Below are 24,657 nucleotides of genomic sequence, written 5' to 3'. Positions count from 1 at the left end.
TCTCTCTCTCTCTCTTAAAAGAGTCAAGGCCATAGTATTTTCAAACTGTGATTGACTCCAGGCAACTGAATGCATAGAAAACAAGGGTTGAAGTGGGCGAGGGGAGACCCAATTGGTTTTTCAAGATGAGTTTGAGTTTACTGTGCCCAGGCAACGGAGCTTTCTTTGGGAAAATATTATACTACCCAGATGATACATTTTAATAAATGATAATATAAGCGAGTGCAGGCAGGCTGAAGAGAACATGTGCTGCAGGCTGTGAGAGATGCGGAAGTACACACATGCAAAGAAAAGCAGCCACACGGAAATTTATAGACAGGGCGGAGGAGATTTGGGCGGCAGACCAGATTTGACATTAGGTTTACGTCTGTTTCTCAGTTTGACCACTTAGAACTTCACAAATGGAGACAGGATGAAGTTTACTGCAGCATTATTTATAACAGGGACAAAAACCTATGAATAAAGTTACAGGGACCTTAACCGTGATAGCAGCTGTCATATTATCGAGTGTTGGCAATATCCAAGTCACGTTACTCTGTATTTTGCTTACCTCACTTAAACCTTGAGTAAGCCGTTCTTATCCCTGACTTCTCCGCAGAGAACACTGTAGAACAAGGAAGTTTGTAAGACCTGTCAGGCTCTCCTGCTAATAATGGTGCATTTGAAAGTCACATCCAGTTTGTCACTCCAAACGTGTTTTATATTCTACCACTCTTAGCTGTGTTTGTGGGGACATGCGTAAATAGGATACTTACAGATACTGGTTTTCAATTAATTTTATGTACATTTGATTTTCAACAAAATGTGCCACAGTCCTGCTTAGTTTTACCATAGAATCCGTCTGACAGATAAGACCTTCTTGAGCCCTCGCTGGAAGGAGGAAACCCCAGCCACGGCTTCACCAGCTGGGTGTGGCCTGCCGAGTTCTCTGGGCTGCTTGGAACAAAGGACCAGGCGGTGGGCACGGACCTGATTTTCCCTAAGTGCCTTAATCCTCTAGTTCTGTAACCCAGATGTCACCGGAGTCTAGCTCCATGTGTGGCCGAATCTACAAGGGTCCCTGAAGCAGGTTCTGAACATCACATTTAGAGGCAGATTTCGGTCCCTTAAGGATACTTCAGATTCCTGATAAAGATATCTGATTCTGGATATCTTTAAGGATATCCAAAGCCAAAAACTTCTCTAAGCAACTTTGTAAACAGAAGCCTTTGCGTCAGGCCTGACAGGGCCTCTTGGCACACCTCCTCCTCAGGGGCTCGTTCTGATAATCTCGGTTATTCTTCAGCTTCAGACTGGCTCCAGTTAAAGCCTGTCTCTGATGCCCGTGCTCTATTACTTACTTTTTATAACACTGTGACACAGTAATAGAAAGCAGCAACGTAAGGGAAGCAAAGCTGGCTCACGGTTCAGAGGATCCCGAATGCCGTGCAGGTGAAGTGTGGACACTTGAACGGGATGGAGTGTTCAAACACAAGCACCTCAGACCCCAACTCTAACAAGGGAGACCAGTAGAGGTCAGCCCTGGAGAGTGAGCAAGGGCAGGGTACAGAAGGGCCCAGAGCCTACAGAAGTGACTCTAAAGAGAACAGGCTTTGGCCTCACAGTGTACATTCTAGAAAGAAGGTACAAAGAGGGAACAGGGAGAACACAGTGGTCAATCCAGGGTAGATGGGTGATTAAGGCTAGAGCATGCAGTGCCTTAGCCAGTGATTAGAGAGCGACTTGGCCATGGAGAGCCTCACAGGACACCAGAGTGGAGACTTACTGGTAGATGCTCTAATGGGAGCTAGATTCCCCTGTGCATGCAGTGGTCAAGAGGCTATGGCTGTGGGCATCATTTGACACCTGTCTCCTTCCTTAAGTTATACATATCCAGGTTGCAGTACCTACTTACTGTCTTGTTCTTTCTGTCCCTGGGACCTGGCACAGGACTTGGTCCCTCTAGACACACAGTCCATTTCATAGTTCCTGTGACTAAAGGGCAGGAGGTAGCCTGATGTAGGACTTTCAGTCTGGAAACCACATCTGCATCCTTCAGATTTGCTCTAGTGAAGAACACAATGAGAGAGAGAGAGAGAGAGAGAGTTGAAAGCACTGGGCAGAACCCTCTGAACCAGGGGCACCAGCAGGGGACCCCCCCCCCATATGAAGCCAGTAGTGCACAAGCAGTCTGTGCCCAGCAAGACAAGGGTGGGAAGGGGGGAACTCACACACTGGTGAGCAGGTTCTCTGGAGTCCTGTGAAATAGGAATTCCTGTGCTTGCCCCTCAACACTTAGGGAGGAGACGTGGTCACCTCAGAAGAACAGGACATAAGAGCCTTCTGGTCTGGCCTGCAGTCATTCCCAAAATTCACTAGTTAAACGAATGTATCTGCCAGCAGATTGCTTATAATAGGTGTTTTGTTTTTACTATATAATGGAAATGTGCTGTGTGTGTGCTCTGTGTGTCTGTCTGTGTGTCTGTCTGTCTGTCTGTCTTCCGCTGGGGAAATATCACTTGAATAAACTTTCCCTTTATCTACTCAATGTCTCTGTTCTAGGATGCTCTTAGCTAGCAAGGTCTTGGTATGATCCCAGAGAGCAGTCAATTTCCTTCCTTCCCCCCAGTACTGTGTAGATTATAGTCGCTTGTCATGGTGAATAAAACCTATTTAAAAGGTGAGCTGGCACTGAGCGTGATGGCACACATTTGTAATCCCAACACTGGTGGGTCAGAGAGGTTAACCTCTGAGGTCGCTGGCCAGCCAGCCTAGCCTCATGGGATTGGTGAGCTTCGGGTCAAATGAGAGATAGACCCTGTCTCAGAGTAAGGTGGACAGCACCTGAGGAAAGACATCGAAGGCCTCCACATATGCACCCACCAGAACACACACACACACTGGTTTCATTCACCAGTTTTAGTGAAGACAACAAATACTGCAAGCCTGTGGTGTACCATAATCTTATAAGAACTTGGCATGCTTACTCCATCTAAATTGTCATAAGACCGTGGTGAGAAAGGCTGTCATGGGCCACCACTCAGCAGATACCATAGGGTCCAAGATCCTAGGCTTTGGAGGCTGAGCTCTAACAGTGACTCCAAACAGTGACATCTCTGCACCTCAGCTTCCTCTTATAGAGGATAACTACATACTATTCTGGACTGTTGCAAAAACCCAATAGAGACAGCGTTTATAAAGCCCTTGGCAGTGGCCTGGTATATGAAAATATATTTGGTGATGACGAGTGCCTTTTATTCTGTATTATGCACACGTGGCTGTTAAGTAACAGAGCTGGGGCGCATCCAGGCCTGTCCATACTGCTCCACACTGCCCTCAGCTGTCTTCTCCCATGTAGGCACCAGCTCCTGCAGGGCTTCAGTGTCACAAAGAGACTTACAGCAAAGAGTGCGCACGGCCCACGCTCCTGGTTATTTAAAAGCTGCCTCACAATCCAGAGGCCCCGTGGAGATCCAGCTCGGTCAGCTCCTTGAGTTTGGCCAAGACACACTCCCAGTGGCCCGCCGTCTCCGGATGATGCAATAGAGGACCCATGCAGAAGAGGCTCAGCCGTAGCCCGGCTGAGCCGCAATAGAGGACCCGTGCAGAAGAGGCTCAGCCATAGCCCGGCTGAGCCCCGATGTCTCTGTTTGATTTCCACCTTGCTTTATTTTTTGTGCTATGCGTGGTTTTGTTCTGCTTTGCTTTTTACAGGGTGAACATCCTCAAAATTTCTTTCAAAAGGAAAAAGTTCTTCATACACCAGCGGCAAAAACAGGTGAGTCCTGTCCCCACTTGCTGCGTTCGCTGCTTTGTTGAGGTTTGTCCCACTCTCAGCTCCTCGGGGATTGCTTTCTGTGTCTTTAGGAAGGAAAGGTTGTGGCCGTCAGGCCTTCAGAACCTGTGGCCATCTCTGTGAGTTGGTTGGTGCCTGTGTGGAGAATGAACTTGCTATATAGTCAGCCTCGAGGTCTAGACCCTGCCTCTTCCCCCTTTCACAGCTGAGCATTTTCTTTCATCTCCTCTAGTCCATAGTCCCTCGTTTCTAGAAGCTCAAGTCATGAGTGCCCACCTCTCAGGGAGCTGTACAGATTAGACAAAAGGGCGCAGTTTGGGCACCTGGCAGAGCAGAGCAGGAAGCGTCCACACGGCTAAGTTCCGAAGGTGATAGCTTGTTACGGACTGGGTCTTACAGGAGGAGTCGGCAGGATCCTAGACAACTCTGTTTGCTTAGCCATAGCACAAGCACACCCAGTAAAGAAGCCAAGGCTCCCACAGCCTCAGAGTGAAGGAGCTGGAATTTGAACCAAGGTGCCTGCCCTTTCCACACCACGCCCTGTCTTGTTATGCTGCATAGTTGTCACCGACTGCCCCAGCTTTTCAAATATGATATGCCCTCAGACTGGCCCCACACAGAGAATGGACCCTTAGAAATGGGATCACTAAAGCTCCAAGTACCAAGGACTGGAACCTAGACTGTCTGACTGTCCTCCCCCCACCTCTACTGCACAGGGGGTCAGGGTGGTACCAAAATGCATATGGAATCAGAAAACCTGAACACACGTAGCCTGAAGGCAAAACTAAGGACAAAATTGCTTATTATATATGAACCTGGGGTAGGAAATGGAGAATCCTCGGGATTCCAATGTCTCTACTACCAGCTTGGTGGGAGGATAGTTCTTCAGGAAAGAGATGTTCACAAAAGCTGAGATTTAAATTTTCACATGGTAGCAGCAAGTAAGCCCTCTCTTGAACTATAAGCAGGTTTGAAACGAGAGTGACTGTGGAGGACCCCAGATGGTGAGGAGACATGGATTCAGGCTATTTCTATTACCCCACCCATGGAGGGTTCACAGCTCTGCTCAAAAAAAAAATATTCCTAGGACACTGGGGTGCATCTGAGGTGTCTGGAGGCCTGCCCCCTTCCTCTGTCACGTCTTCCCCGGCTGTTACAGATGGGTAGCAAGCTTGACACACTTTTATCATCCTACCGTTTTCCTGTTCTTCCTCCCAGGCTGAATCCAGGGAACATATCGTGGCCTTCAACATGCTGAATTACCGATCTTGCAAAAACTTGTGGAAATCCTGCGTCGAACACCATTCGTTCTTTCAGGCAAAAAAGTTACTACCTCAGGAAAAGAATGTTCTCTCTCAGTACTGGACTCTAGGCTCCAGGAACCCCAAAAAGTAAGTCTACTTCCAGGGACCATCCATGTTATCCTGCGATGTTGATGTGTGCTGGTTGCCCTTGGCTCGTGGGCATCTTTGGGCAGAGGCAGCTCTGGGGCTGGACTCCAGATTTGAGATCCCTGAGTGGCGGCTGAGTCTCTAGGGGAGGCTGAGCTCTTAGTACGCACTCGGTTGTGTATTGCTCTCCCAAGGTTAGCTTCCGTACCCTCAACCCTGCTGTCGTCTGAGTTCCCAGACAGCTAATATTGCAACTGCCACCACGCCCTGTCCAATAAAGGTCACCTAGTGTCATCCTGGTGCCAGCATGGTAGGCTCCTCCCAGCTGGAGGCCACTAGACCAACCCCTCCGCCACAATGTGAATCCATAAGGCACCCTATAAAAACGAACAGAGGTGACTTCAGGATATATTACTTATTATAGTTACAAAGTAATAATTATAATTGACAATTACCTAGTGTTTATCAAAGGAGGGCATATATTTAATTGTATTTGGTTCTTGTAATGAACCTAAGAGATAAATGTTACCTATAGGAGTGATATTCAAAAAACTTAATGGTAAGAACAGTAAAATAAATGTACATATATGTCATATGTACATTATAATTTTTAAAATAATATCCTTTGGGTCTCTAAATTAGCTGTGTTTATTCTAAGCCTGCTTTGTAGAAGACACAGTAGAAATTGTTTATCAAGGTGCTAGGATTTCTAAACCATTTGCTGATGCTTTTTCAAAACAGTGATTGATTATTGTTAATGTGGCTTTTTCTAAATGAAGCTCAAGTATGAGCTATTGTATGATGTGAAATTTTGTAAGAATATTCTAGCGGCTTTCATACTACGTGTTAGTCCTTCGGTAATGTAATGATTTAGTAAGTGGCAAATTGCCTCTGGTAGGGGAGGTATTATTTCTTAGGAACCAATAGTAAACATTATCTTTAAAGTGTTTACCTCTTACATTTCTGTCTACTATTTCTGTATTCAATATTCTACTACTGAGCAGGCCATAGGAATAACGTAGCAGGGACACCTGTAGAGGCTTGTCCCCATGATGCCACGTGGAAACTGAATCCTTCTGCGTGGTGGTCCCTCTAGCTAGCCAGAGGCCTCAGGTGAGAGCTGTTCCCAAGCGTGATACAGTCAGTCACCAGCAACAGCCCCGCTGTCTGCAGAGGGCTCACCTGCTGCTGTTGCACAGCGCCAAGACTGACTGCCCAGATCGCTGCAGCTGGTGAGGCCGTGTGTGCATCTTGGTTGAACACTCCCTGGGTCATGCCTTCCCAGGGGACAACGTCCCTGATGGAAGTAATACTGAGCACTCCAAGCCTGGTATCCCTCACTAGGTGCCTCAGGAACCTAGCAAGTGCAGAGCAGCCATAGCCATAACAGCTTAGCGGGCCCCCTGTCTGTGAGAGTTCCAGAGTCAGGTTCAGGTGCGCCAATAGGTCAGATCTGCAGACAGAGGAAGTCAAGGTGAAGAAACAGAAAGTCAGTTTAGCATGAAAATATATAGTTGATCATAAGGTATAGAAGTACCAGTGAGCTCCTCTGCTGTGCATAGCTTCTGTGCTGCAGATGGCCCATGTGAAGAGGAATCCCACTACAGTCTAGTCGCAGAAGTTCAGTGAGATGGCTGCAGTTGACAGGGGGCCTCCTTCCTGTTGAAGTGTGTGTGTGGCCCCCACCCAGATGTTGTAATGCTACTTACCGTCCACGTGTTCATTAGAAGGAAGCAGTTTTCTTCCAAAGAAGAGTTGCCTAGACCTGAGTCTCCAGGCGGCAGATGGGAAGGTGGCAGATGAGGGACCGAAAGGGTATATTCCAACACTGTATTGACAGAGTTCAAATCCTTCTCTCCCTTGAGTGCTACCTCAGTTTCCTTACCTGCAAACTTCTCCCTCTGTAAACAGTACAGGTGCTGGCTGGGTCCTGCTCATCTACCATGACATAAGAACTCCTGTGTTGGAGATTACAGCAACAATAGTCTGTTATAGCTCAAGATTTGTGGGTCAGGAATTCAGGAAGGGTTTACTGGGAACACTTCTGCTCCATTAGATCTGCCCTGTCACACACAAGTCATAAGTTTCTTATTGATACCATCTTTTAGTATACTGTTAATTTTGACCAAATATATATATATATGTGTATATATATATATATATGTATATATATATATATATATACACATACATACATATATATACACACATACATATATACACACATATATATATACATATATATTATTTTTCTCTTTTTTAAAAGATTTATTTATTTTATGTATATGAGTACACTATAGCTGTACTGATGGTTGTGAGCCTTCATGTGGTTGTTAGGAATTGAATTTTTAGGACCTCTGCTCTCCAGTCAACCCCACTCACTCAGTCTCTGCTTGCCCTAGCTCAAAGATTTATTTATTATTATGCATAAGTACTCTGTAGCTGTCTTCACACACACCAGAAGAGGGCGTCAGATCTCATTACGGGTGGTTGTGAGCCACCATGTGGTTGCTGGGATTTGAACTCAGGACCTTCAGATAAACAGTCAGTGCTCTGTCCTGCTGAGCCATCTCACCTGCTCCATATATTATTTTTCTAATTTTGACTCTTAAATTGTTATTTTATTGCACATGTATGTATGTATGTATGTGCAGGTGGTATGGGGGAAAACACATGTAGATAATTTCTGGAAGTCAGTTTTCTTCTGTCCTATGGGACTCAGGGATTGAATTCAAGTCATTAGACTTGGTGGCAAGCACCAAGCTAAGCCATCTCCCCAGCCCTTATCCCTTCTGATCATTTGACAGTCGAGGAAACCACGGCCATCCCAGCCCTGGAGATACATCTGTAGGTCTGTGTGTTGGGCCCTCTGATAGGTTCTGTGAAAGAAGAATCTGTTCATTATTTTCCAGGGACAGTGGCACAGTTCCAAATTTCTATTAATAGCCCCTGACATGTGCTTTAGGGATCTGCCACATTAAGCCTTGCTGCCTGCTTCCCTGACTTTAATTTGACAGCCTTAATCAGTGGTCATGTGGCTTCTGATATAACTGACCTCAGGGGAATAGGTCTCCTAGTGATGCTATAGTGAACTTTGATCAGAGTGACGGCCACAGTCGATACTGTAAACTAGAACCTGAATTTCACTGTATTTATTTGTTCTGTTGTTTTCGTCAGTTGGTCTTGGGGCATAAGGAAATATATGGAATGTTTAAGACATCAGAACATGGTGTAAAATTAGAAAATGCCAGAACTGTTACTGTTAACCAGACTTCAGACAGTTTACTAAGGCGATCGATACCTCGGGATGTCAGTTCTCTTAACTATAAATAAAATTCAGAAATATCCTTCAGTCAGAGGATAGGACCTGAGGCTGTTCTAAGCACATCCTCTGCTTCCCAGTGAGTTATGGCTACCACATCTGGTGGCCGGGATGACAGAGATCGTCTGCAAGGAAGACTGCTTTTGTTCATGCCAGCGGGAGGCAAGTGAGGTGGATCCATTGACGTTTTGAACCTGGGTTGGTCTGTGCTGCCTGTGCTATTCTGACACGCCTTCTAACCTGGCAGCTTTGGAACAGTCTAGAAGCAGTTCAACTATTTAAAGTAGTAGAAACACAGAAGCACTTTCACCAAAAGACTTAAAGAAAAACAAGAACAAGAAAGGAAGTTATGGACCAACAGGGTGGTTCAGCGGGTAAAGGCACTTGCTGCCACGCCTGATGGACTGAGTTCGATCCCTTGCAAGTTGTTCACTGAGCTCCACAAAGACTCAGTGGCACAACCCCACCCCCACCCCACGCACGCGTACACAGACCGATACAAAATAAATAAATCTAATCTTTAAACTTTTTGAAAGGACACTCTGGAGACTGGCTCCACTGGTCATAGCCCAGCAGGTCTGACGGGGGCTGCTGTCCTTGTGGTGCTAAGTAAGCACCTTCCCAGGGGAGACTACATTTTATGGATGCTGCACTTGCTTTCTTGTTGAACAGGTCAGTGTGGACAGTGACCCTGCATCTGTTTTTCAGGTCTGTAAATAACCAATATTGCAAAAAGGTGATTGGAGGGATGGTGTGGAACCCAGTCATGAGGAGGTCCTTATCAGTGGAACGGCTGGAAACCAAGAGCCTGCCTTCCCGGTCCCCTCCCATCACCCCCAACTGGTATGTTCTCCTTATGCCACACACCAGCAGATGCCTTTAAATTCTTCAGCAGAGATGGCGTAGAGTCAGACTTCCCATGTGTGTTTCATGCCTTGCAGGAGACAGTCTTCTGATGATGCTAAGGTGGCCTTAAAGTTATAATAAGTTCACCTAACTAGCTTTATCTGTTCATGAAATACATGGTGATATTCCAGTGCATATGTAGTAGTATTCAGATCAAGTTAACTGCCACATCCGTCAGACAAATAGCATTTCTTTGTGCTGAGAACTTGGAAATCCCTCCTGGTAGCTGGACATGGTGGTAGATACTTGCGTGCTTAGCATTCGGGAGCCCGAGACAAGAGAATAAAGACTTTAGGCTAGCCTGGGCTACACAGACCTAATCTCTCATAAATAAATAAGCATATCCTTTCTACTGGCCATTTTGGATTATTGATTATTGTGCATCAGACTTACCCTGCCATGCTAGAATATTAGACATTATCCCACCTTTCTAACTATATTCTTGAACTTCTTTGAAAAATTAATAAATCGGGACAGGCCTAAGGGCATAGCTCCATGATAAAGTACATACAGAGCATGTGCAGACCCTGGTTTCATTCTATAACCCTGCAAAATAAATAAATGATAACATTTGGCCTGAGGCCTCCTGAAATGCCTGCCTTAGAATCGTAGCATAGGGTAGCGCCTTTAAGCTCTTAAGAAGTCCCATGGTAAAGACTTTAAAAGGATTAAGGATAGAAAGATGTGAGACCCCCCCCCCCCGGGGTTCTAAGTTTGCCACAAATGGAATAATGTATGAAGGCTTCTTCATAAGCTTATTTCAGAAAAGGATCAAACGAAATTTTCTGTTCGTTATTTTAATGGTCCACAAAGGCCTCAGACTTTTTTTGGTGAATGTCCGAGTGTCTGCAAGAGAAGTGAAGCGGGAAAAGATTGTACCCTGGCTCCATAGGATTAGTGTTGTGGCTTGCAAGACAGGTGGACATTGCCTAGCTAGGATCTATGGGATTAAGAGAGATGAGGAGAGAGACTTGCTAGGAAAGGACCTCCCACAGGGGACCACATGTCCTGGGCAACAGTGGTGATGACGATGATGACATGTGCTGTAAAGAACCAGCTTAGTTTATGTGGAAACTTGTCAAGGAAGCAGAGAGAGCCCCAGGTGAGCTCCAGGAACTAGCAAGATTGGATGTGACTATAACACTGGCTTGGCTCTCTTGCTGCTAATTATAGATCCTCTCCTAGGAGTCACAAGAGCCATCTTGCCGGGCAGTGGTGGTGCAAGCCTTTAATCCCAGCACTTGGGAGGCAGAGGCAGGTGGATTTCTGAGTTCAAGGACAGCCAGGGCTATACAAAGAAACCCTGTCTGGAAAAAGAAAAAACAAAAAACAAAAAACAAAACAAAAAAAAACCCAAGAGCCATCTTGCTTACACAATGGACACATAGTATTGATTGTGCAGGAACAGGGGGGAATTGCAAGTCCCTGGGAGTACCAAAGAGAAATAGCTAACTAAGGGAAGCCGGGAGTGCAGTAGAAGAGAGCTTGAGATCAGGTGATAGAGGGCCTGATACCCAGGGGCAGTCCCAAGTGTTCCATGAACACTGTCCCATCTGGCTCATTCTCAGGGGCTGTAAGTACAGCTGAGGTCCAGAGAGGGTGATGGGACTTATCTGAGGTCCCTTGGCTACTTAGTAGCATGCTGGTCCCCATCACATTACAGATGTTTAAAAAGGAGAACATTAAAAAAAAAAAAAAATCTCCGGTCCATAGATGTCAGTGGAAAGTGCTTGCTGTGTGAACAGGAGGACCTGAGTTCAGATGCTAGCATACACCTTAGAAAGCAAGTCATAGATGTAGATGCCTGTAATTCCAGAGCTGGGAGGCAGAGACAGGAGGGTCAAAGGAGACAGACAGACAGACAGCCTAGCTGGGTTAATGAGCTCCAGGTTCAGTGAGATAACCTATCTCCAAAGATAAGCTAGAGAGGTACAGAGGAAGACATTTGATAGCAACCTCTGACCCTATACATCCACATGAATGGTCAAGGAACACACATACACACGTACACCACACGTGCACACATCCACATGTACACATACACCACACACATACACATATACATACACCACACATGCACAAAATGTTTAAAGTCAGTTATTTCTTCTTGGATCAAGTGAAATTCAGTGAGAAGTTAATACTGTCTTCTTTCTAAACCTGTCAGTGTGCATTGTTGAATTGGTGAGAAAAGTTATGGTTTGAGTTTTCTTGAAGACTAACTCACCCTTAGTCCGTTTCACGGACCAATGGCATAAGCCAGTTTAGATCTTCCCATCTCTAAGTGGAGACTGTGGTTCTGGGAGCCACACCACTTACCCAGACCTGCCTGAGACTTGTGTCATCCTGGCTGGATTCTGCTGGATTAAGAATGACCTCACTGGCTCTGACTTATATTTGTGTTGGTTATTTTTGAGACAGGTTCTCATTAAGTCTCCCAGCTGGCCCTTAACACTTAATCCTCCTTAGTGCTGGGGTTATGGGTGTGGCCGTACACACCCAGCTCTGGATCTGACTTTCTAAGCACCAGGCAGGGCATCCACAGAGAGGCCAGGTCACAAGGTCACACAGCTGCCATTGGGTCAAACCTCTTGTACCGCTCTTCTCCCCTTTGCAGGCGAAGTCCTCGGCTCCGGCATGAAATCCGCAAGCCCCGCCATTCCTCCGCGGACAACCTGGCCAATGAGATGACCTACATCACAGAAACCGAGGATGTGTTCTATACCTACAAGGGATCCCTGTCCCCCAAAGACAGCGACTCTGAAGTCTCCCAGAACCACAGCCCACACCGGGAGTAAGACTTGTATCTTTCTATCTCTGTATCTGTTGAGTTTGCTCAGTCCAAAGTGCCAGTTGAGAGGAGCCAGTATCTGGTGCCTGCAGCTAGCTCCCAAAGGTGCTCTCCTGAGATGGGAACATAAATTCTAATGCCCGTCTGTACAGGTGACAAACTGTGCGCCAGAGCTCAGAGAAGAGCAGCTACCATGCTCCAAGAACCTGCAGGTCTTGTACTGCCCTGCCTGCCCAGGGCATATGCAGAGCTTGTTTGAGATATTTCTATATAGCCCAAGTACAGACCCAAGGTTGTGCTTGCCCTGATTCTTCTACACGTAAGCTTGACCACCCTGTGACCTCAATCACCAGGACCATACTAACATGGAGGAGCCTGCCAGAACAACAGTATACCCTTGGGTTTTGTTTTAATTCGGTAAAGAGAAATACAAAGCAATACAAGGCTACCAAAATGGCTCAGCAAACAAAGGCACTCATTGCCAAATCTGTTGACCTGACATGGTGAAAGGAAAGAACGAACTTCTACCAGTTAGTTGTCCTCAGACCTCCATGTGTGCATCACACACACACACACACACACACACACCAATTAAAACATGTAAAAGAAGGCTTTTTATTGGCAAATGTTTGCTAAGAACAGTTTCTTCGAAAGCCTTCTGTGGCCACTCTCTTGTTTGGGACCAGTGAGGCAATGTCCTTCTTCCTACTGTGGCTTGCAGTATGGGGCCATCAGACATCTGGTCTTTCAGATTCACTTGTTGCAGGTTTTCATGGAGCCTGGGCTTGCCTCCAACTTGCTGTGTAGCTGAAGATGATCATGAACTCTTGCTCCTCCCATCCCGTCCTCTCCTCTCGAATGCTGGGGTACCGCCACAGCCAGTTTACCTTTGCTCTTCCTAAAGAGACGCTCCCCCCTCATAGATGAAGGCCAGCAAAGAGCATGTCTGTCCTGAAAGACGGGTCTGAGTCTGAGTTTTTCAGGAACAGCCGTGCATCTGCTCCCTTTTGCCTTGAGTATCAGAGCTCAGAGCTGCTCACTGTTAGACTCCATTGTTCTAGCTTCACCAGACCCAGGCGTCAGGTCTGTCCCTTCTCTTCCTGCCTCCCCTTTACAGTTCCGTCAGAGCTGAGTGCTTGGGGATAAGCTATCTCCAATCATATTTAGAAACAGGTAAACCATAGATCACACACCATATCTTTAAATTAAATCATGATAGGAAAGGGTAAGGCATTAGGAGGCCAGTCTTAGCCTTTGGATATTCAAACTGGTAAGCCCCAAATAATGGCCCAAACCAAGAAAGGTAACATCTCCCTGTTGGAGGGGGATTAGCAAGCAGGCACTTTGGTCAATCTGTACACGTTTGCCACCGAAGCTTCCAGGCTTCATAGACATTAAGCACATCATGCATGTGTGTTAGACTTTCCCAGGTGAATTGCAGGTCTCTCCACTTCCATACAGAGGTCCTGCCCACAGCAAACAGTAGTCTACAGCTGATCTGCGTTTTTAAAACCTCTGCTTAAATGGTCCCTGCAGTCATTATTTCCTTGTGACAGAAACTCCAGGATTCTTTAGTTGAAGTGATCACTCTCTGTCCCTGCAGCATGCAACCTGCTGTACTGTTGGGAAAGTCGCAGTAGGTGGGTGTGAGATTCATTGCATAAACCTGTGGCCTTGCTGGCTATGAACAGATCTAGACGTGCAAAGCAGGAGTATAGAAGACGTCGATTAGAACCAGTCAGTCCTCCCTGGCCTCCAGACTCTGTTTCTTTGGCACAAGGAGAAAAGAGGGTTCAGGGAACCTCATCCAAGGGATTAAGGAAGCCCACATACACGTTCCCTGCTTACAGCACTGAAGAGCATCTAGATTTTTTTTTCCCCACTGGCCTCTACAGCAGCCACCCACCACAGGCAAGCTGCTTAGCTTTAAGTCAACTGAAATAAGATGGATGTTCAGCATCTAGGAAGGGACCACAAAGTGGAATTTGGTAAGGCTTCATTTTTAGCTTCCTCCAGACCTGGGTCAGTACTGTGTCATCTGCCTTCCCTGTCACACTGTGAGCCTCTGCGGCTTGGGAGAACTGTCAGGGTTGGGAAAGGCGGTGGCCTACACAGATTTTCCCACTGTTTGACAGCCACAAGGGATGTTAGTATGTCTAGGCTTTCAGGGGCAGATCTGCAGGCCACCACCGTGATGGGGCTACTTACATTTAAACTCTTGAGAATGAAGTACAATTTAATGTCTGCGTGTCTGAGCTCTGTTGACTTCAGTGATTTTTTTTTTCCCCCTGCTCCGTTCACACTGCATGCTGATTCTCTGAATGTCTCCATGAGACCTTCTCTGTAAGGTGACTCCCAGAGCACTTTCCCTTTTGCAGCCCAGGATTCAGAGAAACAGATGGTGGGGACTCTTGACAGCTCTGAGAGCCTGTTTTGTTGGTGGGCTTTGCACGTGATATATGGTTGGAAAACCAGAGCCTAGATCCCCTCCGAGGCATCAAGGACCCCTCCTCACTGGAGGGAAATCCCTCTCTTCTGGGCTTTCTGACGCCTTAACATTGGGGGTGGGGTGGGGGTGGAAGGTGGGGTGGAGGAGGGCTTTATTCCCCAAGCAAGAGATACCAGCTGGTCTGAACTTAACCGAGAAGAAACTCAGCCGGTACCATTGTATTTACAAAATGTTTAAGAAGCGTTTGACATGTTTTCTGCAGCAGATTGGTGCTAAGAGTCTAAAAGAAGTATTCTGTCAAAGAAATCAGACGAGGAGGACTCTTGTGGAGAAGAATTAAGTGTAATGTTCTGTGCTCATTCAAAAAAGAAAAGAAAGAGGGAGGGGGAAAGCTTAGCCCCATCCCCACCCCACCTACCCCACCCCCAGTGCACAGGGAAGGAACATCGTCCCGGCAGATGAGTCACTTGCTGGTTTGTTCCATATTTATAGCGGTGCCACGGAGTTTATGATTATAGTTTTGAAGTCTTGGCAGTGTGCTTTGTGCCCAGGCAGGCTGGCGCTTTTGTTATTCCCAGCGCTGCTCTGAACTTCTCCTTGCTTCCAGGGGAAGTTGCAATGCTGGCAGTGAAGCAGCTTTTTTTCTTCATGGTAAAAACAAAATCCCAAAATTCCTCATCCCCCTCGCCCAGATACAAGGGAGGGAGGAGGTGTGTGGTAAGGAGAGCTTGCCCTCGGCGCTGATGCTGAAGGAGACAAGGGTCACAGCGGCTCAGATATGTATTCCAAAGGCCTTATCGATGTTTCTTGTTCATAGTTGTTTTGGTGGGTCACCAGCATGGGTCCACAGAGTCTTCTCTTCCTGTCATAGTAACTTACTGGCTGTTTGCCTCTTTGCTGAAGGCCTGCCCTCTTCTACAGGACACAAGATAGCTCTTGCATTCATTTTTAAATGTATACTTTGGAAGGGACTTGGGGCATTATCTCTCCATCTACAACCAAAGAGAAGGAGTTTCTATGGCCCATCTTCTGGGACCGTGGGGTCTGTGAACCCTACCAATGACAGGAATCCCAGTCCTGAGGCAGGCTGTGGTGCTGTTAGGCACTCGGATTGTTGGTACAGCTGACCCTCTCTGCCCACATGTTCTGCAGCCACAGACTTAATCAGCTGCATGTCCAATGTCATGAGATCTTTCCTGGTCATGGGTCAGAGCTAAACGTGTACAGATTTTTTTTTTCTCATCAGGCCAGGACAAGTGTTTGTGCAGTATTGACACTGAATTGAGTACTGTAAGTAACCCAAAGATGACTTTTAAAAACACAGGAGGGTGCACATAAATAAAATGAAGCCATTAGAGCATTTTGTATAAGAGATTTAAGCATCTGCGGTGAATGCTGTCCTGGAACCGCTCCTCAGGGGATACTGAAGGAAAGTTGTTTGTATTTTTCTCAGACTATGCGATACATCTTCATGCTGGCCTGGCTTGCCGGCTCCCACCTCAGGCTCTTAGCACACACACACCACATTGCTGTCCAGTCCTTCTGCCAGCCCTGCCTATTTTCCTTTAAGCAGTCTGGTTCTCCTTGCCAGTTTTTACCTTTCCCTTCTCTTCCACTATTCTTAGGCACCCTTACCAGAGTACAGCAGCAAATATGGGAGGGGGTCTGTCTCTTCAGGGAGCCAGCCAGGGACAGGGTTTCCTTGTGGGTGGTGGTAACTGCCATTATCCCTGAGCCAGACTAGGTGGGTGAACACCCACAAGATCCTGGAACCTCCCCACCTCATCTCTGCTCTTCATCTTTGTATCATGGCTCCCGTGTGTCTTGGGAGGGACCACTGTCTCAGAGCCACCCAGTTTGCACCTGCTGGGAACCTCAGTCTTCCTTGGTCCTGTTTCCTGCTGCCATTCTCTTTCATGTGGTTGGACCCCCCAGACATCTTTTGAATGAGAGAAAGCATCCCACGTGCGTCTTTGATGGGGGAGTGCTGTTCTTCCTCATCTCTCTAACATTGCAGCTCTTCCGAAAATACTGTTCTCTGGTGTCATTTGTCAGTGGTGCCTGTTATATAGGTAGTCCTCGGATGCCTGACAGTCTGTCTCTGCACCTTCATCCCCAGAACCTGGGGTGTGCCTGTCCCACTCTGACTGCTCTTTTCTGGAGGATGGGGACAGGTCTCATCGTGTTGCCTGTCTCCTGCTCAGAAATGGCTTCTTGCTTCCTTCACGCCTTTCTCAGTAGCCTGTGAATCCTCCCTACAGCTTCAATCCCCTGCAGTTCCACAGGGAGCCCTGACCATGCTGGCCTCTTCTCTCCCGGCATCCTAGTGTTCCGCCCACCTTCTCATCGTCCCATTTCCTCCTTGGGTCTCTCTCTGTCCGTCTACCCTGTATACCAAGCAGAATGTCATTGTTTTCTGCAGGGATGAACTTTAGTGTGTAGTTGATAGGTCCGAAAACTAGCCACTTGTTCCTTAACCCACCCTGACGCTAACTCTCCTCCAACCCTACTTAGAAGACAGGTTGGGCTGTGGGGTGTTGTTGTGTCCGGCCAGCAGATCACAGCCTGGGTTCTAGCCTGGAAAGGCATTTTGGAAACCTGGAAGAGAAGAGGGGCTAGGCGGCGAGAGAAAGAAATGTAGCTAAGACAGCATTCTGATCAAAGCTCAATTTTACTTTTTTCAGACACTCAGTTATAAAAGAAGGGGGAGGGAACCCGATTTTCCGCCAAGTAACTCGGGGTCCAGTAGCAAGACGAACACGTGTGTGCCTCCAAGCAGCAAAGCGACAGGGTCCAGCAGTGGGTGTGGCAGAACGAATGAGCAGGAAGCTCCACCCTTGAGCAAGCAGGTTCCATGCTGGAAAAAGAGAGACCACAGGGTGTCTTAGACTTTGTCAGTGTGTGTAGTGACTGCTGTTCGCTATTTGAATATAGAATCAAAATGTTTTAGGATTTATTATATTTTTTGCGTATGAGTGTTTTGTCTGCGTGTGTGTGTGTGTGCACCACATGTGTGCCTGATGCTCACAGAGTCCATAAAAGAGAGCATTGAAACTGTAGATGTTTATGAACCACCAGGTGGGTGCTGGGAACCCAACGCAAGTCCTCTGCAAGAGCAACAAGTGCTCGTATCCCCTGGGCCATCTCTCCAGCACCATGTTCCCTGTTTGAGCTAGATCAGGGGACTTTTGTTATTTTTAATTTTGTTTTACTTTTTTTTTTTTTTTTTTTTTTTTTTTTTTTTTTTTTTTTTTTTGAGCAGGGTCTATATATACCCTTGCCTATCTTGGAATTCACTGTGTAGACCCATCTGGCTTTAGACCAGAGTTTTGTATTAGGAAGAAAAAAGCACTTTGAAACCCTGCGAAATAAAAACTCATGAACTAAAATTTTAAAACATAAGTAAGCAGGGTATTTATTGATACAATTTTATGGAAAGGACCTTTTTTTTTAATATCACAGGCTTGAGAGGTGACAACCAATAAACCTTCAGGCCAAATTCTTCTCTTACACATATCTGTTTCCACACTGGTCTCCCAGTGAATATTTTGTTCAAATAAATTAAGACTGTGAATCATTGTGTGCGAATAGGTACAGATTTTATATTTAGGGTAGTCTAATTTAGGCAGGGGTGGGGTAGGGTGGGGGTAATAGCTCAGTTCTTGCTTACCATGTGAGAGGCCCTGGGTTCTTAACACTGAAGGAAAAACAAACCAAAAAACCCAGCCCCTGCCCCCCCCCCCCCCGATTTAAAATTGCTCGTGAACAGAAGCATCATTTAAAGAACAGTCTCAGGCAAGGGCCTGGGATAGGGTGTTAGCGAAGGCAAAAGCAGAAGTGGGAATGTGTGCAGTGTGTGGAGAAGCCGTCCACGTGGGAGTTTGCAGGCTGCTATGCTAGTTACAACAATTATCAATGTATAGCTCCTGCCGGTCATTATTCCACAAATGATGCTCTGTTTCCTGGCACGTTCAAATTAGTGGGTCCCCGGCAGAGTCCCACCTAGGAAGCCAAGGCAGAAAAATCTCTTGAGCCAGAAGTTCAAAACCAGCCTAGGCAACAGCTCTCGTGTTAAACCAGAGTGGATCTACACATTTCGCCATCAGCCTTCAAAGCAACTGGGGGAGCGGCTGTTTTCAGGGGTCATCGGTCCCCCCTGCCCTTCTGCCCCAAGTCAGACTTGATTTTGTTTAGCCTCGATGATAGCATGGGTAGCCCAAGGACTTTTGCAGAAATGCTCAGGTTCCAGGACCCCGTGGAGATCTCAAGATGCCAGCCCCTAACAACCAATGATCTTTTCTCTGATAATATTGATCGACTTATAAAACATCTCTTTCCTCACCGTGAAGGAGTTTGTCCGAAAACAACCCAGCCCAAAGCTGCCTGACCCAGAAGTCATCCAGTTCTGTGTCTCCATCTTCAAATGCTCCAGGCTCCTGCTCCCCAGATGGAGTGGACCAGCGGTTCTTAGAAGACTACCACAAGGTGACCAAAGGGGGGTTCGTCGAGGACGCCAGCCAGTACTACTGTGATAAGGTGAGGGACTTCCGGGTCCTGTGCACGCTCGCTCGTGACTTGGTGACTCGTTCTCACAGAGAGAAAAATACCTTGTCACCAGCCACTGCAGAAGGAAGTGGTGTAAACAGCCCTCTCACGTGTCTTCTAGAGTGACGATGGAGATGGCTACCTAGTCCTGATCCGGATCACACCAGATGAAGAGGGAAGATTTGGCTTTAACCTTAAGGTACACTGTGAGCGTCTGTAACATTCTTAGGTGGTATGCAGCGAAACAGTCTTCAGACAGATTCTGAATTTCAATCAGAAATCTACTACCTTACCTATGCTGCATTAAAAAGAAAAGCAAAAAAGCTCACTTAGAGCTACAGAGAGCTCAGCTGGTAAGGTTCTAGCCATGTAAGCATGAGGACTTGGTTTCAGTCCCTGGATCTACCTAACAGAGATTGTGGGGTGGGAGGGGGGAGACAGAAGCAGGTGCAGCCCTGGCAAGCTCTTACCTCAAGAAACAAGTTAGATAGCAGCAGAGGAGTGAAAGCCGGAGGTTGACCTCTGGCCTCCACTGATAGCCACACATTCACATGTGTGAACGCAAACCCAAGCACACGTGTGCACACACTATTGAAAAGCTACTCAGGGCTGGGGATGGCTCAGTGGCTTCCAGAGGTCCTGAGTTCAATTCCCAGCAACCACATGGTGGCTCTACCATCTGTACTGGGATCTGATGCCCTCTTCTGGCACACAGGTGTATATGCAGATAGAGCACTCATACATAATAAATACACTTAAAAAAAAAAAAAGGAAAAAACACCTGGGCAGTGGTGGCACATGCCTTTAATACTAGCACTTGGGAAGCAGAGGTAGGTGGATTTCTGAGTTCAAGGCCAGCCTGGTCTACAGAGTGAGTTCCAGGACAGCCAGGAGGACAGCCAGGGCTATGCAGAGAAACCCTGTCTCAAAAATAAACAAACAAACAAACAAACAAATAAATAAAAAAACTACTCAGGGCTAAGAACTGGCTTTTTATGTAGTAGTTCAATTGCCTCATATTATGTAGCTGTTATGTGCCCAACATTTCCAAGACTAGATCCCTGTCATTGTAGTCAGTTCTCAGAATAAGCAGAGCCAGTTTATTCTAAGTCAGCCTAGACTGTGTATCAAGTTCACGGCCAGCCAGAGCTATGGAGACCTTATCTCGAAATGAAGAAAATAAATAAAGCATACAACAGCCGTTAAACGCATCTTACAAAGGAATCCGGGGCTCAGAAAGTTGAGTGTCTGGTTGGTGATCAAATGCCCACCCAGGAGGGATTATTTCGAGAACCATACAGCCCTGCTCAACTGATATGGGAAGGCAGCTAGCTCAAGTCTCTGGGTCTAATGAGTCCCTCTAGGCAGTGGCTGCAAACTGCTGTCACCACTCAGTTCCCATCTGTTTGTGTATATAGCATTATTGAAATGGGTGCTGTGCCCATTGGATTACAGCTTCAGGGATTGGGTGGTGGAGTTAAGTGACTGCCTCAGGCCCCTCTTCCCCACACTGCTTAAATACCTATTGAGGAAGCATCTAACTTCCGTCTCTCTCATGCCCACTCCCTCGCCCATCCCCACTCCTGCGCAGTGAGCAGACTGCCCCTGCTGGCTACCTGTCCTCTAGAGCTCTGCTCACGCGGGGAGCATCCCAGTGCACATGGCCCTTCCTGAGGTCTTGTGCCTCTTTTGAAGAAGTAAGCACACATTCTTTTCCAGGAAATGGTTTTGGGTCCTCCAAGGGCATCTTCAGTTCAGGTGATGGGAATGTCGGGATATGCTTCTGGGTAAAGAGGAGTCAGCAGTGTGCCCTAGAATTCCAAAAGGGGTCCCCGTCCCCGTGATTGGTCCTCCCGTAAAACCTTCCTGAACTCTAAGGCTCATATTTATTATGTCTACATACCTTTGTTAGCAAAACTACTCAAGTGTTCTGTTTTATTTTTGGTTTTGCTTACTTTGAAAAATGTTTACAGGGAGGAGTGGATCAAAAGATGCCGCTCGTGGTCTCGAGGATAAACCCAGAGTCACCTGTAAGTAAACATACGCCATGTGACTTCCTGTGTTTGCTTTCCCCAACGTCAAACAAGTTTCTTTCTGTACGCCCCATTCTTGGATTTTGTTGGGATTTAGTTTGTCTTTGACTGACTGGTTGGATGGTTAGATGATCAGCTACTTGCTTGGTTTGATCGGTAGCAGCATGGATTTGTATTTGGTACGACAGACGCAGACAAAGGGTGGGATGTCCGTTAACTGCAGCCATGCTGTACAGCGTGGTCGGTCCCTGCAGCTGCAGCACCATGTCACCTGGGGCCTTGTTATATGTGGGGCTGCTGGCCCCAGCACTGGGACAGGCCCAGGTCCTACTTACTTACCTTGGATCTGTTTGTAACAAGATCCTTGGATGTATTGTGTGTACATTTAACTTTGGGAAGTAATAGTCAAGGCAGGGAAACTGAGGCAGAGATTGCTTTCCACTTGTTTCCAGTAGAGATCCTTTGCCTCTTTCTGGTTTTTTCTTTTTTTTTATTTCGGGGCAGGATGTGGTTTGTCAAGACAGGGTTTCTCTGTCTCCCCAAGCTTTCCTGGAACTCACTCTATATACCAGGCTATCCTCAAACTCACAGAGACCTTCCTGACTCTTCCTCCTGAGTGATAAAGTCAGGTTCCACCACCTCTTGGCTTTTCTGTTTGCTTGCTGTGTACATATTTAAGATGCAGCATGATGCACTGCCAAGCCTATATCGAACAGACGGGTGAGCGTACCCACCATCGCCCCTGGTTTCTGTATGATGGTTTGCTTTTAGTAAAACATAAATGTGAACACTGTGCCTTCACTCCTTAGTCAGGCTTACCCCTGGGGCCTGGGAAGATGGCTCAGTGGACAACATTCACGCTGCCCAAGCATAGACTGAAGTTTGGATCCCGAGTTCCCACATTAAAGTCAGGGGCCAGGGGTGATGGCCATCTGTCATCCTGTTGTGTGGAAGTCAGGGGATCCCCAGTGCAGATGGATAACTAGACTAGTGAACTGACAAGCTCCAGGATGAGCAAGAGACCCTGCCTTGGTAATGGAGTGGAAGACAATCAAGGAAGACACATGTCCATGTCTGTGTATGTGTGAACACACATACACACACACACACACACACACACACACACCCTCACATACAGTTTTTTGTTTTTTTTTTTTAAAGTTATTTCCCAGTAGCCTTTTGTTTGTGGTTTCTAGGGATTAGGGAGGCTTGCTTTCCTACAACATTGCTGTACAGTAGTTCCTGGCTAAGCATTTTCAAACAGTATATCCAACAAACAGAAGGTTGGAGGCATCAAGAAGTCATCTTAATTAGCAAGGTGGGCTCCCATGGAAAAATGGCTTCAGTAAACTTGGCTTGCCTGTTCTGAAGTGTCTCACAGCTTACTTTCAGAGCCACTTTAAAATCCCACCACCAGCTGCTAGGTCTACCTAACAGCAGCTATACAAATGATGACAGCAATGCCCAGGGGAGAGTAGGTACATTTGATCGCAGTCTCAGGTGTCTGGGATCAGAGGGAGGCGGCCTTCTTCTTCCCCTTGAGGCTGGTGCTATGGTAACAGAGAAAGTCGCTTCCCTTCACCAGGCAGATACCTGCATGCCTAAGCTGAACGAGGGGGATCAGATCGTGTTGATCAATGGCCGGGACATCTCAGAGCACACTCATGACCAGGTGGTGATGTTCATCAAAGCAAGCCGGGAGTCCCACTCGAGAGAACTGGCCCTGGTGATCAGGAGAAAAGGTAACAGGCTCCCGGGGGCGGGGCCACAGGGACATCACCTGAGCAGCAGCGGCTTGTCTACCCAGTTGCTTTGGTTTTTTGGTTTGTTTTTTGGTTTTTGGTTTTTTTGTTTTGTTTTCTGGGACAGCTCCCACACTGTAGCCCAGGCTGTACTTTCTCTTGCAGCAATTCTTCCACTTCAGCTTCTTGGATGCTTCAGTTAAAAGCTTGAAATTCCATACTAGGCTACTTGCTGTGTTTTCTACATAGTAGACAGTGCTTGAAAATGAAGAATTGGTTTTGGTTTGGGGGGTTTTTGGGGGTGTTTTTTTTTGTTTGTTTGTGTGTTTTTAACAATTAGGATATCTGTCTTGTCACTGCCAGAAACAAAAAATAATCTGTCTGCAGGGGCTTTGACTGCTCCTGGCCAGGCCTTTTGGAGAGAGGCAGCCCCAGTAACTCTTTACATAGGCCTAGAGCCCCAGAATTCGACCAGCCCCAGCCCAGATAGCTCCCATTCCACTGTTAGCTTGCCTGGCCCTATCTTACTTTGCATGTTTGACTTGGTCAGTGGGCAGCTAGGATCAGAGGGCAGGGACTTGACCCCACCTCCTACACCACTGAGAGGCGCCTCCCAAGTTAACCAGCATTGCTCTGACATAACATGAGTGTAGGTAGTCTTATGCAGATTCAATGGCATCCTCAGGGCACTGGGGAATGAGGGGATGTACTGTAGATAAGTAAAGAAAGGATTGTTGGGCTGGAGAGATGGCTCAGTGGTTAAGAGCACTGACTGCTCTTCCAAAGGTCCTGAGTTCAAATCCCAGCAACCACGTGGTGGCTCACAACCATCTTTAAAGAGATCTAATGCCCTCTTCTGAAGTGTCTGAAGACAGCTACAGTGTACTTACATATAATAAATAAATAAATCTTTAAAAAAAAAAGAAAGGATTGTTAAATATTGTTCCTATTGCAGTTATTATTTTAATATACTGAGCTGAACACCCTTCACTAGAGATGGCAAGAGAATGAAGGAAAGATGGACACACAGGACAGCTGGGTATATGAACTATGTTCATTCTGGTAGCTGGCACCACCAGTTCAGCAGCCTAGCGGTTCAGTGTGTTTACTGTGTGCAGCACAGAGGGTGGAGTTAGCTAGCTTCCATAGGCAGTGTCTGTGAGCGAGCAGTCTCGTAAAGTAAACGTCCAAGAGGAAGAAGCTTTGGTTACTAGTTTTTGCAAACCCTGGCCAGTTGTTCATAAATACTCATACTTGGACCACAGAGAGGCCTTGCTATTCTGGTTTTTCATGGGTCTAAGGAATTGCCTTGATCTGTCTGTGCCCGAGGTACCAATAACACCACTCAGGACTTCATCTCCTCTCTATAAATTTACTCCAGGCTTTCTCTAGTCACCTTAATCTATCCATTTTATTTTTGTATGTATTTGTGCATGATTACTGTGTGTGCATGCACTGAGAGGTCAAAGGTCCTTGAAATCAAACACGAGTTGTCAGGTTTGGTGGCAAGCATGCCTACCTAAGGAGCCATATTGCTGGCCCTTATATAGCTTTAAATACTAACATGAATGGAGGTCTGGCCTTGGTGTCAACACAACCCAATGCTCTGCTCTCTGTTCCTGAGCCAGCTGGAGCCGTGCTCACCCCACCTCTTCTGGGAGGCCTTAGGGCTGCCTCTAGCTCTTCTCTGTCCCTATCCTGGCACC

The 24,657-nt window shown here is 46.8% G+C and overlaps 1 protein-coding gene across 5 annotated transcripts in view; it reads left to right on the top strand.

Moving 5' to 3' along the window:
* Nucleotides 1-24,657, top strand: part of Ptpn3 (protein tyrosine phosphatase non-receptor type 3) — a 126,923-nt gene that overhangs the window by 75,161 nt on the left and 27,105 nt on the right. For all 5 annotated transcript variants that reach the window (XM_021159376.2, XM_021159378.2, XM_021159375.2 and 2 more), the window contains 8 exons: nucleotides 3,694-3,757; nucleotides 4,994-5,166; nucleotides 9,197-9,331; nucleotides 12,009-12,185; nucleotides 18,981-19,167; nucleotides 19,298-19,375; nucleotides 21,150-21,206; nucleotides 22,795-22,951. In XM_021159376.2, the coding sequence (XP_021015035.1) occupies nucleotides 3,694-3,757; nucleotides 4,994-5,166; nucleotides 9,197-9,331; nucleotides 12,009-12,185; nucleotides 18,981-19,167; nucleotides 19,298-19,375; nucleotides 21,150-21,206; nucleotides 22,795-22,951 (1,028 nt within the window). The remainder of the gene's footprint in view (nucleotides 1-3,693; nucleotides 3,758-4,993; nucleotides 5,167-9,196; nucleotides 9,332-12,008; nucleotides 12,186-18,980; nucleotides 19,168-19,297; nucleotides 19,376-21,149; nucleotides 21,207-22,794; nucleotides 22,952-24,657) is intronic.

This window comes from Mus caroli, chromosome 4 (genome assembly GCF_900094665.2).
Source record: "Mus caroli chromosome 4, CAROLI_EIJ_v1.1, whole genome shotgun sequence".
NCBI classification, from domain to species: Eukaryota; Metazoa; Chordata; class Mammalia; order Rodentia; family Muridae; genus Mus; species Mus caroli.
The sequence above is the reverse complement of the archived record's forward strand: the minus strand, read 5'-3'. Positions and strand labels throughout refer to the sequence as shown.